The sequence below is a fragment of the Triturus cristatus genome, chromosome 12, assembly GCF_964204655.1.
Source record: "Triturus cristatus chromosome 12, aTriCri1.1, whole genome shotgun sequence".
Classification (NCBI taxonomy): domain Eukaryota; kingdom Metazoa; phylum Chordata; class Amphibia; order Caudata; family Salamandridae; genus Triturus; species Triturus cristatus.
In genome coordinates, this window is record NC_140595.1 from 578168742 (window position 1) to 578188687 (window position 19946).

At 46.2% G+C, this 19946-nt stretch overlaps 1 protein-coding gene across 3 annotated transcripts in view; it reads right to left on the reverse strand.

The window, feature by feature from the left end:
* Window positions 1-19946, reverse strand: part of DPY19L3 (dpy-19 like C-mannosyltransferase 3) — a 428279-nt gene that overhangs the window by 231148 nt on the left and 177185 nt on the right. For 2 of the 3 annotated variants that reach the window (XM_085637855.1, XM_085637856.1), the window contains exons 4-6: window positions 13768-13858; window positions 11937-12058; window positions 5316-5461 (exon numbers count right to left, since the gene is read on the reverse strand). In XM_085637855.1, coding sequence (XP_085493981.1) covers window positions 5316-5461; window positions 11937-12058; window positions 13768-13858 — 359 coding nt within the window. The remainder of the gene's footprint in view (window positions 1-5315; window positions 5462-11936; window positions 12059-13767; window positions 13859-19946) is intronic. The other variant, XM_085637857.1, reaches the window with a different exon arrangement.

Here is a 19946-nt window from a genome sequence, read left to right on the forward strand (position 1 = left end):
TATCATGCCTTTGAGGGTTCGGTTGAATCTCTCAACCAACCCGTTTCCTTGGGGGTGGTAAGGGGTGGTGAACTTGTAGGTTACACCACACTCTTGCCAAAGAGATTTCATGTACTTGGACATGAAATTGGTACCTCGGTCAGACACCACTTCTAGAGGGAATCCCACTCGGGAGAAAATTCCCATCAGTGCCCGTCCCACCACGGGGGCCGTCACTGTCCTTAGAGGAATGGCTTCCGGGTACCGGGTGGCATGGTCCACCAGGACCAGGATGAACCTATTGCCCATCGCTGTCCTGGGGTCCAGTGGCCCTACAATGTCAATCCCCACTCGCTGGAATGGGGTACCGACCACAGGGAATGGCTGGAGTGGAGCCTTCTGCTTCCTTCCACTCTTTCCACTTGCCTGGCAAGTCTGGCATGTCCTGCAGTGAGTATCTGAACTCCTGCGCATTTGAGGCCAATAAAAGTGGGTGACAAGCCTTTCAAAGGTCTTGTCCTGCCCCAAATGCCCTGCCAATGGCACATCGTGAGCCAGCCCCAGTAGGAAGGCTCTGAAGTCCTGGGGTACCACCAGCGCACGGGCTGACCCAGGCTCAGCAACCTTAGGCTCTGTATATAGGAGGTCGTTCTCCCAGTAAACGAAATGTGATCCTGACTGATCACCTGCGGCCTGGTCTGCAGCCTGCTGCCGCATACCCACGAGAGAAGGGCACTCCTTCTGTGCCTTGCAAAAGTCCTCCCTGGTGGGACCCCCTTCCTGCTGCCAATGGGTCAGCTCCGGCAGGTCTCCCAGTTCAGCTATCTGCTCCCCTGTAGGCTCCAGGGCATCCCCCTCAAGGTCTGCTCCCTCCTGGACCGTGGGAACTTCAGGGGCCGGCTTCCCGCGCCCCTTGCTCCTTCTCTCTGAGGCCGGTTCCTGGGCCTCCCTCTCAGGCTCCAGGACCTCTTGAGTACCTCTACTGGCTGCCATGGACCGTGTTGTGACACACGCCCAATCCGGCATACCCAACATCTCCAGGTGAGCACTCCGCTCCACCTTAGCCCAAGGTGAGCTCTCCAAATCGTTCCCTAACAAACAGTCTACAGGCATGGCGGGCCTCACAGCTACCTGAAGAGTACCAGAGACCCCCCCCCACTCAAAGGGAACCTGAGCCACCTTGCAGTGTCTCTCTGTGTTGTCAGCGGCAACAACGGGATAGAATGCATTGGGGACCACCTGCTCCTGAGACACCAGGTGACACCTGACAGCTGTCACACTGGCTCCTGTATCCCTAAGAGCTTCCACTCTATGGCCATTTATGGTCACCCACTGCCTGTACTTCTTAGTGTTCTCAGGCAGCTGGGTTGGAGGGACCACTTCACGGTCTCCTAGCGAGACCAGGGACATCTCTGCGGGACCCCACCCACCTTGGACATCCCTCTCCTCCCCCAAGGCTACACTAGCCACCTGCCGGGATGGAGCACCAGTGGGTGCTGGTTTACCAAACAATGGACACTTTACATCAGAGGCAAAATGCCCCAAATTGTTACACCTGTAACATCTTACGGGCCCCTTTTGAACAGGAGGACCTGTCGGGGCCCCGGTCGGTTTCTGGGGTGGGGGAGGCTGAGAACCCTTCCCTTGGTTCCCTTGGGGACTATTTTGGGGCCCTTTTTGGAACTGCTTCTGTTTACCCCTGTCCCCCCCACTCTTCTGCTGGGGACCCTGCCCACCTTTGGCGGAATCTCCCACGGTACCCTTATGGACCCTGGTACTGACCCAGCGGTCCGCCTCCTCAGCAAGCTTCCTAGGGTTAGTCAGCCTACTATCGATCAGGTGCTGGCGTAGCTCAGGAAAACAATTACTGGACAAGTGCTCCCATGCCATTAAATCAAGAAGCCCTTGATAATCATTCACCTTACTACCCTTTACCCAACCATCCAGCGCTCTGCAAAAGAAAGTCACATACTCCACATACGTACTATTGGGAATCTTAGTGCAACCCCTGAACCTCTGTCTATATAACTCAGGGGTCAACCCATACCTAGCCATCAATGCTTCCTTCATATGGGCATAAGAATTATGAACATCAGCAGGTAAATCTAACAGTGTGTCCCGCCCTTCACTCAGGAACCGTCCCCACAACCCCGCTCCCCAATCTTTCTCAGGGACCCGGTGGGAAGACATGGCTACCTCGTAGGCTCTGAACCACTGCCCGATGTCGTCATTCCTGAAGAACTCCTTCACTACATCCTTGGGAATATAAACTCTTGGTTCCGCCGGTACTGGCGGTGTGCTGCCACCAGAGGGATTAAGCTCCAAACTTTTTGCTTTCAGCTCCAGCTCCCTCAGCTTCATGTCATGCTCTAATTGTAGTTTCTTTTCTTCCATGGCTAATCTTTGTTTTTCCATATCCATCTGCCCATGAAGTTTTGCCATTTCCACCTCGTGTGCCCGGGTTGCTGCCCTGTCCGCCAATTCTTCTGGCGTCAGGCATCTGCCAAGCTCATGGACACTTTCCGGTGGAACCACTTCCACCTGATTCTCTGGTGCCTTTGACTCATACCAGGCCCTCAGCGCCTTCACAAATTGTTCCTTCTTTTTCAATCCAGTTTGGGCAATCCTGAACTTGGAGCAAAGACCTTTCAAGTCTTCATTGGTACGATTCAGAAGTGCGTCTTCTTCCCAATCTACATCTTCAAATCCAGAGATTATGGAAGCCGCCCTTCCGGCGGAAAGTGAACCAGGCATGGCTCTAACAACGGAGACTCTTGGCAAAACAAAAACAAATGCTAGCCTTGTGGCTGTGTTACTGGTCTGCTCTCACTACGTGGTGATCAGTGATTCACTATACGCAAACCACAAATGCAAATCCGTAAATCCCCACCGCTGCCACCAATGTTAGAAATGAGGGGGCTCTGGTTGACGCAGGTGTGAACCCACAACAAGCAGGGACCCTTTACTTCTTGTCAGGGCGAAGGATGACTCCCCAGAATAACCCCTGCTCACCCTCTAGGTGCGTGGCGCGAGCAGTCTAGGCTAAGTCTCAGGCGTACACGGTTAAGCAAATGCAATTACACATACAGTAAACCCCTTGCATGCACCACAAATGGACACCAATCAGGAAGTATATAAAAATAAGCTTTTATGTAGATTCAGCAGATTCAAATACAAGGCCCAGTAACGTTGAACTGATGGGGCCACAATTCTTGGAAATACGGTAAAGTTCTCTTTGTTTTACGTAAAGTTCTTTAGGCGGGCACAAGGTAACTGTAGGCCTCAGCGTACTTTGTGCTGAGGCAGCGCCCCGGAAGCACACAGCAGATGACAGGGAAATAAGAACGTTGCGGACCCTGGATCCGATGCGAGCTCGCGGTCGAGTTCGTAAGTACAGTACCTTGTTTCTTGACGCAAAGGCGGGGGCGGGATTTCAGCGGCTCTTCGACAGAAGAGCGAGGCGGCGTCCGGGGCTCCCACACTTCACGAGGGTGTCTGATCCTCAGGCTCACGACAAGAGCGGGGTGTTGTAGGTGGCGGGTGAACAAAGCGGGGCAGCCGGGCACGCAGATGCGTCCGGGCCGTCCGAGGCTTGGAGATGCTCACACGCCGATTCCGGCGGGAGGGTGAAGGTGCACAGCGAGCCTCCACGAGCGAGGTGACGGGGCAGCCCAGCACAGCGTAGGGGGAGCGGCTCCGATCGAGCGAGGCTCTTCCCAAGGCGGGGGCGGCTAAGCAGTCCTGGTCACGGCTCAGGGAGGGACTGGGCACGAGGGTCACAGCTCCGGCGAGGGAAAGGACACCACAGTCCAGCAGCAGGCGAGTGAAGATCAGGTAGAGCCCAATGGTCCTGGGGCTCAGTTCAGGGGGCAAGCTCAGTTCCAAGCCCTTGGAGATCGTTTTGGAAAAGCACAAGTCTTGAAAGTAAAAGTAAAGTAAAGTTTTCAGCAACAGTTTCTCTTCTCTCCTTTGGCAGCAAGGTCACCACTGCAGGCCAATCCCCCAGGATAGGGACAGTCTTCCTCCTACAGCTTTCCCGGTGCCTCCTCCTCAGGCAGAGATTCTTCTTGGTCAAAAGCGGATCTAGTTTCTTAGGAGCAGGGCTCCTCCATTTATACCACAAATCTTTTGTTCTCCCAGGCCAGGGGGGCCCTTGCCTAGTTCAGTCCGGTTTCTGAGCACTTTGTTTACGTGATGCAGGCTTCTTCTTTCAGAGTGCAGGGCAGAGTCATCAGACGCTCCACAGGGGGTGGAGCCGGCATCGAGGTAGCGGAGCACTGTCCTATTCAGAACCTAGGAGCACTCCTCCCACCCATCTACCTGTCGATCGTCCTATTCATACCAGGCTACCTGGCCCTGCCCATCTGGGTTCCCCTAGCCCTGTCACTCACACCAGCCAGACATCAGATACACATCACGCAGAGGCGGCTGAAATGTTTAGGCAAGCAAAGGCCGACTTTCTAAAAGCGGCATTTGCAAACCCGGAATATTAAAATAAACCTTGCGAAAAGATGTACCTTATTATTCCGAGTTCAGGCATACTAAACTCGATCTTCTACCATGTTCCCTGGGTCGGTTAGGATCATAGGGTGTAATAATCCAGGCCGCCCATACTGGCCTATGAGAACAGGGTAGCCTTGCAGTAGTGAACAACAAGATGGCGGTAATTCACTACTAGGACATGCCACGCATCCGGGCTTGTCCTACCTTAGGCTTACAACGCACCCTGCCCGTGGGCCTACCAGAGGGGTGACTAACATGCAGCTAAGGGAAGGTTTTAGGGACTGGCAAGTGTGGGCACTTGCCGGTCAGCATGTCAGTACCAGACTGCACGCAGGTTCTGCGGTGGCAGACCTCAGACATATTTTACCGGCCGCTTCTGTGGGTGGCACAACCAGTGCTGCAAGCCCACCAGCGGTGTTCGCATTTACATGCCCTGGCGCCCCTGGCGCACTTTACTAGGGTCTGACAGTAAATCAAACAATCCAATCATGGAATCCAACCAACATATACAATTTACATAGGGAGCACTCGCACCGCGACACTGGTTGGCAGTGGCACAGCGCGCTGAGCGGCCAACACCATAAAAACACATGAGGCACAGCGACAAAAAGAGGAAGGGAGACTCACGCCAAGGTGCCAGGTCTAACAACTAGCATCGCTGACCCCTTTCACAGAAATCCAATGATATAAAGTAACTCGGCTCCTGTTAACAGAGGAAGACTGACATTCAGCACTGGTTATGTGAATTTACAAACACTGGCAGACCTTTTAAGGAAATAAAGGGTAACTAGATACAATACATGTAAGAATGTGTGGATAGAGCAAGGACTCACCTGTTCACAATATACCAAGAAGCTGCTAGGAACCCAGATAAGCATGTGCCACTAAGGAGCCAGCTGGTTATGAAGAGAGCAATCACATAGAGCGCCTGAAGTCCAAAAAGAGTGCAAATATAAAAATATATGGGCTCAAAATAGTGCTGCAAAATAAAAGACATCAATGTCACTTCACTAAATGTTAACAAAAATAATTTTGAGCGAAGCAAATGTAATCAAAAAAGGTTAATACACAAAGTTTACATTCAGTGAAGCCTACTCTCATTTAACCAAGATCCCCAAATATTTTTTAAGAAATGTTCATATTTATTGGGGTGGGTGGCTACTCACCGCAAGGATTAATCACAACCCCTTTCAGTGTGAACCTTCAAAGTCACTAGATTAAACTGAGCCCAACCCCATGATAGCTATAGCACGGAGCGGACAAGCATTAACAAAACAGTAATAAAGTCAAAATGCAAATCATTAAGAGACCCAAACCGAACTAGAACAACAGAGTAAACAAACTGACACCAAAATGAAAAAGAATTCAATAAGGGTAACAGGAGGTATGATTTGTTATGGTTTTTTGTAGGAATAGTGTCAAGAAGCACAAATCGCCTGAGATACTTAATGGTCGTAGTAGACTGGGACCAAGGTGCAATCTGAGTGTGCCCAAAGTGTTATATTTAAACCCAGGAGACCTGTCAAACAGCCTCAAGTGTTATATTCAAACCCAGAAGACCTGGCAAATAGGATTTGATATTCAAGCAGGAATTGACACTGTAAAGTCAAAAAGGATGCTTTGTTCGCCCTAAGTTGGCAGGGTATGCCCAGACGTGGGTCCCTTGCTCACTTTGCCACTGGATTCAAGCTAGCCTGGCTGATGACGGCTGATTAGCCAGAAACCGATGCCAGGATGCTCGTTGCCGGTCCAGGGAAGACATGGCTTGGCAGTTCGGGCTGGACTGTTCCCATGAGGCACAGGGTCAGACTGATTTGCATATGGCCATGTCTGAACTGGGGTGGCGGAGTGAGCTAAAGAATGATGATGGCTTTAACCCAGATCAGTTGGCTGGCGGTAAATGTTCAACACTCCGTCCATCATCCCCTTTGATTTTGCATAGCCCCCACCCGGCATATTCTGTGAGATCCAGAGGAGCCATCCCTGCACATTCAGGTCGACCTGTCCATCACAGTGACCTATTGGGTAACTCTTGGGGGATTGTCGCACCTTTTTCCACACCTATTTAAATGCTAATCCCTGGCTGGAAAAAGTTGGAAAGCAAATACATATTAGCCTCCAGGACCTTCAGGCAGAGAAAAAATAACTTTTCTAAAAGTTATTTTTCCTTAATATCTATTAAAAATCTGACTTCCGATTGAATTGGATTTTTATTAACTTTTAGAAATAGTTGATTAATTATTTTTCTAGCTAGTCCAATTCCTGAGTTACAGAATTCTCTGGGATAGCAGTTCTACTACAGTGAAAATACCTTTTGGTTGCTAGTTACTAGAAGGACATTTTAGATTTATTCATGTCCTACTTTTAAATACAGTGGCATACATACGGGTGACTTATTAATATTTAAAAGGGAGATTATGACCTGTCAAAAGGTTTATTTTGAAAGGTCAAATTGCAATTTTTACACTGCTACAGTCAGGCTACACAGGGTTAGCCTCAAGCCATGTTTGCACTGTCACTATAGTGAATGGCACAACAGGTGCTGAAGTCCACTGGTGGCATTTAACTGCTAGGCCCTGCGTTTTTACTGATAATGAAAATGCATATTTAAAAAAAATATATAAGCGACCTATTATACAATTTGTTATTAACTGATTTTCCTTATAATTGCATTTCTTCATAGTGAAGTAATACAGTTATCGTTAACTTAGTTTTGCTTGTATTAAGCGCACAAACCGGTTGCATTTTTCCTTCAGAACCACAAGAATCTTCTGCAACACTGACCAAACCCGGCATACAGTTGATATCCTCAACTTTTAGTTGATGAACACGGGTGCGAAGATCCTACAGACAGGTTTGACAACTAAACGATTGAGATGTGCAGCCGAGTGTGAGCACATTGAAAAAGACAACTGATAAGGATATAGTTAACTAAAATAGAGAAGGATCATAATTATAGAGCTGGTAGAGTTGCTGATCTTCAGCTTTCATTTCTAGCGAGACGTGTACTACTCGGGACTTGAATCTCAAAAGAACACCAGCTAAGGCTGTATTTAAATTATTGTTTCTTTGTCCCAGTGAGTAGAGGCTCTCCACCCAGGGGTCCAGAATCATGTGTGTGTGTGGAAGGCTGCCTAAAAACAGTCAGTGACCACACCAGAGTTGGTAGGTTTTCAGGGGGCATCTCTGACGTGTCTACTCAGTACATGGTTTAATAAATCTCACACTGGCATCAGTGTAGATTTATTACAAGGAGTTGTTTGCTACCAAACACTCCTGGTTTCAGTGAAGCCATCTTGGTGCTGGGGACCTCAAAGTTGTCAAATGTCCAGCCCATGTACTCCTTATGGCTTCCCTGGCACTTGCAATATTTAAGAATTGACTTTAGTATCGTAGGGGCATATCTACTCATGTGGATATGCCCTCGCCTGTGGTATACTGCACCCTGCCTTAGGGCTGTAAGGTCTGCTAGAGGGGTGACTTACCCATGCCTTCAGGCAGTGCTGGCTGGCAAGGCACTCAAGCAGGGTGCCCTGGCGACTTTGTTGTTTTTTACCTTAAAGGGGCATGCACGCTGAAAGGGCAGTGACTTGGTCCTAATGAGGGGGTCCCAGGGGACCCTCTTCAGCTTCCAGGCCCGATGGTACCCAGGGTACCAGGTACTGGTGATTTACAGGGGCAGAAGTACCAACTGTGGATATGTTTTAGGTAAGGAACACTGGTACTGGGAACCTTGAAAGTAGGGACCCAGTACTCTACAATCAGAGTTGCATCAAAAGGCCGTCAGAAAGTGTGTGGGGAGGGGGGTACTGCAACAGAACACCATTTTCTCACAGGGACCCTCCCTACTGCCTTTTTGCTTAGTAGGTCCTTGACCTTTTGTTGCAGATGCAGCATATCTTGCTTTCAGCCCGATATTTGGAGTCATTCATATTAGTTCTATACAATAACAATGTGGAATTAGGTTTAGTGTCCATTTGTCAGAGGGAATTGTGCTCCATTCCTGAAGGGATCCTCCTATTCTTCCCAATACTGGTTTTGTGTGCAGGGGTGATTCCATTAGTCACTTGCTTGATAGTCTTAACCTCAACAGAGGTCCCTCTCCCTCGAAAGTGCTGCCGTGGCGCAGTGGAGTATTGCCACTGCGACTATGTACTCTGGGAGCTAGTTAGTAGTGTGAAGTTTTGACCCTCCTTTTGCAGGGAGCCTTGTTCTTGGTGGTGCCCTTTCTTGAAACAGACCCCGAACTGCAAAACACCCGTCACCTTTCCTATCTCACTATCCATCTCCATCCTTTAAAGACACTTGTCCACTGCATGTCTGAAGAGGTTTTCGCGCATGAAAGGGATGTTCACTACTGGAGCCTGCATCTCTTGCTTGGAACCGGACACTCATTGCAATGTGTGCCTTAGAATGGTTCCGACACACACCTGTTTGATGGCTGTATCAGTCGCATCCAGTGCAGATTTTAGGCAAGTGTTGGAAATTTGTCTTTCCCTCCTAGATCACTGCCTTTGTTCTCTTCTTGTTCGGCTATGGAAGACGCTGTATAAATATCTCAATTTCTTCCCATTGTTAATGAAAGTATCTTTTGAACAGTGCACTGGAGTTGGCAATGCAACATTGCATGGCAGCTGACCTCTCCATTTTACACCCCACCATCTCCATCCTCTTACTCTCCTTGTCCGGCGGAAGTCCAATGGCATGCAGTTGGTGCACTGAATCTCTTGCTCTCTGTAGTCACAATGATCTAGTCGCAGTCCTGAGAAGAATATCAGTATTTCTTCTTCATCCTGGGAGTTATGGCTTTGGCTGAGGCTGTCTCTCTAAAAGCCACTCACCCCAGCATGCAGTGGAGAACTGGAAGGAACTATTTTTCCTTCTTGGGTGATAGTAGGGTCTCCAAGATAAAACACATTTCAGTCTAAACCTTCTCCAATTGGACTCCATAGGTGTCTTTTACTCTTTAACCCAGGGCATTGTACACTGCAATGTTATCGGATGGTAAAGGTCTGTAGGGGTAAGTGTCAACCCCTTCTTCGGCAGAGTCAGTATGCAGTTCGTCTTCTCTCCTCCATTAATTCTAGGTCAAAAAATAGCCTTGCTCAAATAGACCTTCTAGGTCCCCCTCCTTGTAGAAGATTTCATCTTGCGGCTTTGGTGCTGTAGGAGGCTCCAGTTCTGTGTACTCCTCTTCCTAACCCTACTCCCTCTTGAGAGAATCGTCAAACTTTCTGCTTTTCATGATGGTCCCCCTCTTGGCCTCAAGTCACCATTTCTTCTTTTCAAGGTCAATAGATTTTTGCTCAGCATTGAGGCCTTCCTCTTCAACTCAGAGATCTCTTCTCTCAAGGCTCTTTGTCCCCCCCCCCCCCCTGCACGTCTGATCCTCTCTCAGTGTTAGTCGATTCCGGTTCTGAGGGCTTACTGCCAAAGGTATCTTCCGAAAGTGACCTGTGGAGTTGTCGGTTTTAGTGCTTGCCCTGAATCACCAATGGTTCTGGTGTTATGGTACCTTTGGAGGACCTCAAGTCCTAGGGTTTCAGCTCTGTACACTGTGCCCTGCAAACTTATAGGGTGCTCCATAACGTCGCTATCCTTCTACGTCTTCTTCAATGCTTCATCCTTGTTTGTTTCAACAACTTTCTCAGCATCTGAGCCCCCTCATTTTGTCACTTCCATTAACTCAGGGATCTGCTCAACAGACCAAACTTCTTCAGTGAGGTTTTCGGCTATGAATGCGTCACGGCACACTGTGCCCACCTCTGCTTCTACCTTGTCTTCAGTGTCTTGGACAGGAACTTTGTACAAGCGTCATATCCTTCCTAGCTATAATATTTTGGTAGACAAAAGGTTCAAATCTTGTGGCACCCTCTTCTGGGTGAAATTGTAGTGGTACTTCCTACAGAACCTAAAAAGGTTATGTTCCATCCCCGATATTCATTCCACGAACCACATGCTCCATGTGTTTGTATTGAAAAAACTCATGAAACCTCAGTTTGTCAATATTAACTCAATTTCCTCAAAGTCAGTTATCCAATCTGTGATCCGCTTCAGATTTTTTTTTTTTTTTTTTGGTCTTTAATCCCTCAATGTAACTTTGTCTTCTGTTCTTCAATGGCTTCAGGACCCTATGCTGTGCTTCCAGATCCAATGACTTACAAAACTATCTGAACATAGTGACCATGCAAATAAATGGGTTTCTGTGGAGTACTTCGGCCTTCACCGGGAGATGGACATGGCACCAAATGGTTGACAACAACCAACGGAGAAAAAATAACAGAAAACCTACAGACAACTCCAGATCCAACCACTTTATCATGGAATAATGCACTGAATGTGAATCCAAAAGAGATTCACGCTTCAAAACTCCTTTCACTTGAAGGTAATGGTTAAATTAAAAATAATTGATACACTACTGACTTTATGAACACCTGAATGTGTTTCATACTGCGCAGTCTGAAAGAGCCACAGAAAACCTAGCTCAAATTTCTTGCCATTCCTTCAGAAGTGCATTAATTTGGCGTAAAAAATTCTGGTGTTGAAGCTGAAGTAAAGTGTTAGAAATTCATTTTTTGCACTTGCAGGTAAACAAACATCTTGCATTCTTGACTTTTATGCATAATGTAACAGTAATCATAGTTTGTTTGTGTAATGCTGCAGTTCAAGAAGGTTTGTAGCATTCTTTAAGGCAAATGTATTGGCCTTCAGTACAGGAAAGAACAAAGCATAAAGCACTGAGTTGATATACGAAGCTTTATATCAGCGTTGTCCATCGTTTCTGACTGACAAGCCCTGAGTTTCCCATCCTAGCCTTAATCTCCACTCTAAGGCATTTATGTGCCTGGTGGGTCCATTTACAAAGCCAGCTCTTGTTAGCGGAAGATAATTTTTAGTTAAGACAGCTGGCAGGTGGAACTCGAAGTTTAGGAAGGCGTAAAACACGGCTGCATCCTCGCTATACCTATAGAAACAGCTCTAAAGGCTTACCAAATGCAAAGATGCCAACGGGCACATGCAAGTTAATAGTTTATGCTAACAACTGAACTTAAGGACATACTTGAGGGCTTTGTGAGAACCTAACCTTGAAGGTGCTTACAGAAAAGGCTTATTTCAGTTATGCAAAGAAAAACAGAAACCAAGGCACTTATGATAGAAACAACTTATCAGAAAGGTTCTAGGTCTCCCACCTTGTGGATAGAACTTAATGGTCTTAACAATCAATAGGGACAAGGAAATCCTTAAAAGAATTTGAAGGAAAATCATTTAATGTAAAATAAAAAACACTTTAGAAAAGCATAGTTTGGATCAATGCCCACAAAATGATACTACACTGACCCCAGGATCACGCCTACATAAATGCATGCAGTTGCTAATCTTTAGTATCAAAGGCTTCACTTTCATTCGTAGTATTTTGTGCTAGCTGACGAGAGGTCCTGCTTAGAAATATGTACCTGAATTGATAGAATCCTGTACAGCATGGCGAGGAACACCTCCTGGTAAACATTCATTCGCTCCAATATATTGATGGTCCTCATGGATTCAGTTTTGTTGTCATACAGGAGTTCAAATAAACCTAAATATTTGAAAACAATTAAATCAAAAAGTGGGGACTTCATCTATACATTATACTGTCTTAACATATGAAGCAGTTCTCAAAAATATCTTGTGATGAAATGACAAGCAGCTGGGGTAAAAATGCATAAGAAATGACAGGTGAAAAAGTATGGGGAGTCCAATGGAAGACGCTGCCTTATGAGAAATGCATGTTTTGGAGTGTAGCTGCTTGCTGCAACCTTCCCACAGTGGCTGCGGGTGTATCCACAAATGTGCACAGGGTACCCCAGCCTGATTTGCTGCTATCTTTCTCGAACCCCAGTGGTAGGGTGTGCAGGCAAGAAGTCATCATGAAAGTGACAGACCACCTGAATTATGCTTGAAAAGTAAAGCTGTTGGCCTCTTCTGTGAAACCAAAGTACAGTAGTAGACTTGCAGAAAGCCACCTTCTGCTGTCCAGGCCGCTCAAAGTCACCCTCTGTGTAACCTTTCAATTCCAGCTCCACACCCTTAGTCATACTGTTTAAACTGTAATCTGCACCACAACACCTTCAGCAATGCTCAGTGATGCTCTTAACACTCTTTCTTAGCAATGCTATGCGCATGCCCTCAACCATCGTCTGAACACCCTTGGCCAATCGCTGAACTGCCACTGCTGTTCTATGCAGCAACACGCCGCATACCTTAGGACTCCGTGTCCTCCCCTTTCAGACTCTCTGCTACCACTGGAGTCCCTCTACCAAGCTATCTATACCTTGATCAAACTCCCTAAACCAGTGGCGTAGTAGGGACATAATGGCTCTAATACAAGTAAAGAAACTAGCCCAACCCCGTCTTTTTTAACTAGTAAAGAAAACAGCTACTAATTGGCTGAAGTGGACTTCCAGCATCTCTGGGCCCCGGTGCCACTGCATTTGCTGACCTATTGGCAGCAACACTCCCGTCCTAAACATCAATGTTCACCTTCTGCAAACACTGATCTTCTTTCTTCATTCAACACACTGCACGCCCTCCGCCACTCCCAGCTCACGTCTGGTCACACTTCCCACCCACTGCACAAAGGTTATTCATTCAACATGAATGGCAAAGAAGCTACACTCCAGGGGCTGGAATAGGGAGGTAAGAAATTAAAGCAGAAGCATCTAACTGAGATAGACCAGAGAGCATCCAATTATGAGCAAAAGCAAATGTCACATACTGGTTTATGTCTATGCTTGTGAAGAACCTTAAGGTAATTTGTTCTGGTTGGGACTGCCAGAGATTCACTCTTTGAAATAATTTCATGTTGGCCTCAATAGCTTTAGGGTATTGTCATTGTGTACAAATAAATACAACTCTTCCCACTTTTGGTTATAATACTTTGTAGTTTACCACAGAAAATATTTGGATTCGACACAGCACTCAGCAACCCGCGCAAATGAAGACGTAGGTATGCTTTTAAAACTTTCCAAATCATTTACATAATAATGCACCCCAATTACTCAAGCTACGGTTGTGCGAGCAAACAAATTCATGTCTTCATTTCAATACTGGTTGAAAACATCTAACTTTGTGTTGAGGCAGAATACACTGTAAAATATAAATACTTCTAGCATTGACTTCCAACATTGCCTGTACTGCGGCAACTATTTAGAAAAGATGCAAATTATAAAATGCATTTGTTTAGCATACTTGTGATGAAGAAATTGACCTAGGAAAATAAAAGCAAAGGAATGGAAATTGGCTTACCCTGTTTCATGGATGGAGCTTGCAGGAGTTGTTTGTAATAAGAATAATACAATCCACATTCTGTTCTGAATGAGATTTCTCGTTCCACCTCCTGAGTGAGAGAGTTGAGATTAGAGAATACAATACTGATGAAAACATGTTTCTATAAGTTGGATATAGTACTTCTTGCTATAAGAGTGATGCAAGTTACTGAGACGTTCAAAGGAACGAGGACAAGGAGGAGTCATTTATAAAGTCATAGAACTCAGAGGTCACTTCTACTTTAATAGTACAAGACAAATGATCCATTTTAAAATATGATCTTTTCACTCCTCCATGGCTTTTTCGATACTTGTTATAATGATTCCTCTGGTGAAACAGAGTTCTTTTAATTCAAGATATGTAGAATAAATATAGAACCTATACTTGGCAATTAGGTACTCCAGCATGCAATATTTAATTTATGGAAACATTTTAGAAGTTTAGTGTAAATTCATTTTAAAGGTAGTGTTGTGATTTGAAATCTATGTTTACATAAAGATTCATGCTCAGATCTTAAACAGTGAAATAAATATATATAAAACAAAAATACCTCCACATAAACCAATGATTTAATTTAAGGGAATAATTCATAACAAAGGGTTTGGAAGAACAAGTTACTCACCATTGGTAACGTCTTATCTGGTAGAGATCTAGCCGCAGATTCCTTTCCTTGGAATTATCCTCAGGATTCAGACTGGATCCTGAAATTTTTTGCGAGTCATACCCCTGAGTGCCGGTAGGTGGCATCGTTTGGCTCCGCATAGGATTGCCTGTGCCGGAAATGACGTGCACAGTGCCTATATAGGTGCTACCCCAGCATGTTGACGTCAGTTTCTTTTCACGACTTTCCATGCCAAGAGCATGGAGCCAAGAAGAACACTGGCCACTGGTGTGGAAAACTAGGTTCCTGAAAGGGGAACAGTCCTGTCCCAAGAAATTTGTTCGCAGAGTGGAGAGAATGGGTGGGTCAATAAGGAATCTGCAGATAGATAGAGTCTCTACCAGATCAGGAGTTACCAAAGGTAAGTAACTGGCTCATCTGATAGAGACTTCTAGCCTCAGATTCCTTACCTTAGAATAGATACTCAAACAATACCTCCCCAGAGGTGGGTCTGCAAAACTGCTTCACACTAGAAAGTCCTGCAAGAATGAACAAGCAAAGTGCCAGTCTCTACTGGCCTGGCTGTCCAAGCAGTAGTGTTTGGTAAATGTACGCAAAGAGGCCCACATTGCTGCCTGGCAGATGCCCAGGACCAGAACTCCGCATGCTAAAGCAGTGGTTGCAGCCTTAGCTCTGGTGGATTAAGCATGCAAACCTTCAGGGGGTTGCTTCTTGGGCAATGAGTAGCAGATCTTAATGCAGAGCGTGAACCATCGGGAGATGGTCTGCTTCTGCACGGTCTTTCCCTTTTTTGCTCAGATATACCTCACGAAGAGTTGGTCGTCCACCTGGAACTCTCTTGTGCGGTCAATGGAGAACGACAACGCTCTTTGTCTGTCCAGTCAGTGAAGTCACTCCTCTTCTTCAGAGGGATGTGGCGGAGCATAAACAGTAGGCAGGGTGATGGACTGGCCTACATAAAAAAGGAGCTACTGCTTTCGGCTGAAAGGAAGCTCTAGTGCAAAGAACCAGCTTGTCAGGTATGAGGCTTGGATGACAAAGCGTGAAGTTCAGTGACTCTCCGGGCAAATGTTATTGCCACCAAGAAGGCCGTCCTGATGGTAAGGAGATTGAGAGGGCAGTTTTGCAAGGGCCCAAAGGGAGTGCACATCAGAAATGTTAGGACTAAATTAAGGTCCCACTGAGGCATGATGAAGGCTGAAGGAGGAAACTTGTGTTCCAAACCTTTTAAGAACCTATGTACAATAGGGGATTTGAAGAGGGAAAGCTGATCAGGCAACTGCAGAAAAGCTGAGATGTCAGAAAGATAGCCCTTTAAAGTGCTCAGAGCAGAGCCCTCCAGGTAGGGAAATTATAAAGAAAAGGACCGGAGAGAGGGAAGCAGAAAGAGGGTCAACATGTTTCTCTGCACACCATGCCACAAACTTATCCCAACAGCAGGCTTATACCATTTTGTTGGTGGAACGCCTGGCTGCTAAGATGAAATTTCTGGGGGATGGTGAACTGGCCAGACCTATGGCTGCCCGATCCATGGGATCTATGGGCACCGCATACTCCGCCACACATAGGCTGGGAAGCTTGCAAGCTGTGGTGGCTGAGTGTCTGAAGACAAGACTGTAAGCCTCTTCTATGTCCATGAAAGGAGCAAATAAGGCAGACTGGGGCTGGCAAAAAGACATGGACAGGCCCAAGGATCTTGCCGTAGCCCTCCAGTGCAGAGTTTGCGTTCTCTCCAAAGAGACGGGAGCCATGAAAGGGCATATCCATAAGCGAAGCTTGGACATCCCTTGAAAAGCCAGTTCTCATCCAGGCATGGCACAGTAAGGCCATTGTCTATGAAACCGATCTGCCCAGCGAGTCAGTGGTATGCAGTCCACATCTGATCCTGAACTTGCCTGCATCTCTCCCGTCAGCAACAACTTGGCATAGTATGGCCTGGGCCTCCTCTGGATCCATGGGCAGCACCTGCACAACCAAATCCCATAGAGCATGGGAGTAAAAGCCCAAAAGGCACATGGTGTTTACAGACCGCAGTATCAGGCTGGTGGAAGAAATCATTTTCTTGTCTAAGCTGCCCAGCCTCTTAGATTCCGATCTGGTGGGGTAGTAGGGAATGCTCCAGGATTTACACTAGAAGTAGAGGCTTGGACGACCAAGCTCTCTCTGGTAGGGTGTTGCATGAGGAACCGGTGGCCCCCTGGGGCAGTGCAGTGGCTGCGGGCAGTAGTCCTGTTCACAGGAGCCCCTCTGCCGGGTGCAGACCAAGTTCCAAGCAGGACGTCCGTGAGGGCTTCATTCAATGAGAGAAGCGGTTCTGAGGGGGTCACTCCCGGACAAAGCACCTCTGTCAAGACATTTGTCTTGACTGCCACTGAAAGTAGGCTAAAGTCCAAGACCTCGGCTGCCCTTCTCACCACTATAGCAAATGAGGCTCCCTCCTTCAAAGCCACGGTAGAGGAAGAAAGCAAGCCAGAATCTGGGGATGTATTCAGTCCACTTGTCTCTGCCAAGTCCTCAAACCACTTGTTGGGATCTAGAGGCTGGTATTTCTCCAGGGTCCAGAGACCCCTCCCAAAGTCCTAATCCAGAGGAATATGGCTCAAGCTCAGGCCTGTAAGGCATGGCTCCAGTCAGGGCCAGAGTCGGCAAAGGACGATGTCCCTACAGCCCTGTGTCGGATTCAGGGATCATAATGGGGACGGCGGCGCCAGTCGCACCGGGAGTGTCAACATCTGGACCAGCACCGGGAAAGGTTAAGATGGTACGACTAGTACTGTTCAGATCCAACTATGGATCCAAGACATTTGATTGGTGCCTGGGGTGGACCAGTCAGCAGGGACTCAGTAAGGGTCCCTCCCAAAACCCCAGGGCCCGAAGGTGCGTCGACTGGAATGGACTGCCCAAACATGATGTCCATGGCCTCAAACTCTCCAAGTTGGGCAGGGGTCGCTGAGGTTCTCGGAAACTCCAGGAGGCATGGAGCCGGCCCAGGCACAGGCTCAATCCCAGAACCAGACCTCGAATGAAGAAACTCCCTCATCTCATCTAAAGACCGAGACGGATGGGGCGAGGTCGAAGACCTCTTCGACTACTTCTTGTTCTTTTTCTTGTGGGACTTACCCGAACCCCTGGACTTCAAGTGTGACGAGGAACTTAGGCTCCGTGACCAATCCCAGGACTTTACTCTCGAATGGGATCGAGGCTATTGCGGCGTCGAGCGGCAAGGAGTTTGGGTGCATGGCATAGGAAGCATCATGATTGCACTCCAAGCACCACAGGCAAACAAGATTCGAATCAGTCACAGAAATCTGTCAATGACCGGCGTCGCGTGGCTTGAAGTGGCTTTCCTAGTTGACATCCCTGCCATACCAGGAGATGTCTCAAAAAAGATTTTGATAAAAGAAAAGAAAGTCAGTAAAACATTGACTGGGGGAAGCTCTCTCCGGATCTGTGTTGACTGGTGCAGAAAGAAAAGAACTGGTGTCAGCATGCTGGTGTCGCACCTATATAGGCACCGCACACGTCACTTCCTACACAGACTACGCCGCCACCACGCGGAGTCGAAAGATGCCACCTACCAGAGAGCATGGGTACTGCTCACAAAACATTTCCGGGGCCAGTCTGACACCTTGGGTTAATTCTAAGGTAAGGAACCTGTGGCTAAAAGTCTATCAGGAAAGGTGGGCACCTCTACCATGGTTCCAGTGTCAGTCTGTGCTCTGTTCAGAGTGATGTTGTTCACACTGTGTGTGATCATAACTGTAATGCATGATTACATTGAGCTGTACAATTTCTTATCACGTCAAGGATGAGCTCACACTAGGGATGTAAAGAGGAAACTGAGTGCAGCTTGTAATATACCATTGAAGGCTTCAATGCCATGCTTTATTTCAATGCTTTGCTGAGGACAGACTTTATCACGAAAGTGCCCTCTAAGCACTATATGTGTGTTGGATGATGAGTAAATCCAAATATTATAAATATCATTAGACCACACTGAAGCTTTGGGGCTGACCTATAACATTCTACCAAAAGCAAACAGATTGCTTCAATTGGCCTGTTGAATTAGTCTCACCAATCAGAAGGCTGTCTCCTCTGCACATGCAGCTTGGAAATGAACTGAACTTACCAAATAGTCACACACAATCAGAATTCCTATTAGTAAACCATGTCACATATTTTGTTACATAACACTTACTACATTGTATCACATTTGTAAACATGCAAATAATCTTCAGGCATATTAACCTTTTACATCTATCATTACATTTACGTAAGCATGCAGTTCTCTCCCTACACATTTATCTATATATACAACCACCCAAGTTTAATTTTGTTGCATCACATTTATGAGCTAAGAATGCCATATATATTGATGAGAAAAATGGAGGTGTATTAGGTCTGTGGATAGGGTTTTCCCACCGAAGACGTGCTATCCACAGTTATATCTATCCTGCCATCTATCATTGTGTACATAACCAAAAATTGTGCCACCCTGTATTCCAGAGGTACCTAACCATGCAACAATAAATAGCCATTATACCTACATAAATAATTTCGATTCATTTGTAGATATTCTGTTTAGAATCACTGTCCTAGCTAATAAATGAACCTGGTCATTCTGCACACATTTACAAAGAACATTTTTCCCAAAACAAAGTGCAAAGTCATCTATTAGCACAATATTCAAAACATTAAAAAACATTAAAAAAAGGTTTTATATCGATCAAGCAAATGCTGCAATTATGAAGTGCTGCACAAGTAAAAAGTATCGTAACAATAAATGTGAATACTATTCATACAGAAGGTAAACATAAAAAGAAAGCCTCATGTTTTGCTGTTTAACAAATGTTTTGTTGCAGCATGAGCCATAAGTCACATATAAAAAATTATGGTTTTTAAATATTTTGAGAACAAAACATGAATATGTTTCAACCTCAATATGTAATTAATACGGGGGGTCTTCCTAAGGGCAGAGGGTGGTATATAGAGCTATAAATTCAATGTGTTTAATTCAAAATGTATCTGACGATGTAAAAAAAGATATATTATTTGGCACTGGATGCAAAAAGAATGTTATTTGTACAATTCGAAAGATTTCAAAGGATTGCCTAGAAGAAATTTGCATGGAAGACAAGAAAATTGCTTCATGAGCGGTAAGTCTTGCGTTGTGCCGTTTTTGGGATTCTATTGTACAGGATTCAATCAGTTATGAATGGCAGATCTAAGATCCCGGCATGGTAAGCAAAAGACATTTTAATGGAAAGAGTCTGAATGTACGTGTTACAATGTCTGCAAGTGTCAGTGCAGTCAGCTATTGGATGTGATTTTACCTTTGTTTAAAGAAGCATAAGCCTTGTTGAAAGATGAGAAGCCAGAAGGAGTTCAGCATACACACAGTGTTTGCTTCTTAACTTGTTGCCGCTTTGTACAAAGATGGCCTAAAAAGAACCCAGGGGTTTAAGGTGCACAATGATCTTTGTTTAGTCTGCCCCGCTACACAACAGCTGTGTAATTAGCAGGAATCCAGCAGTGT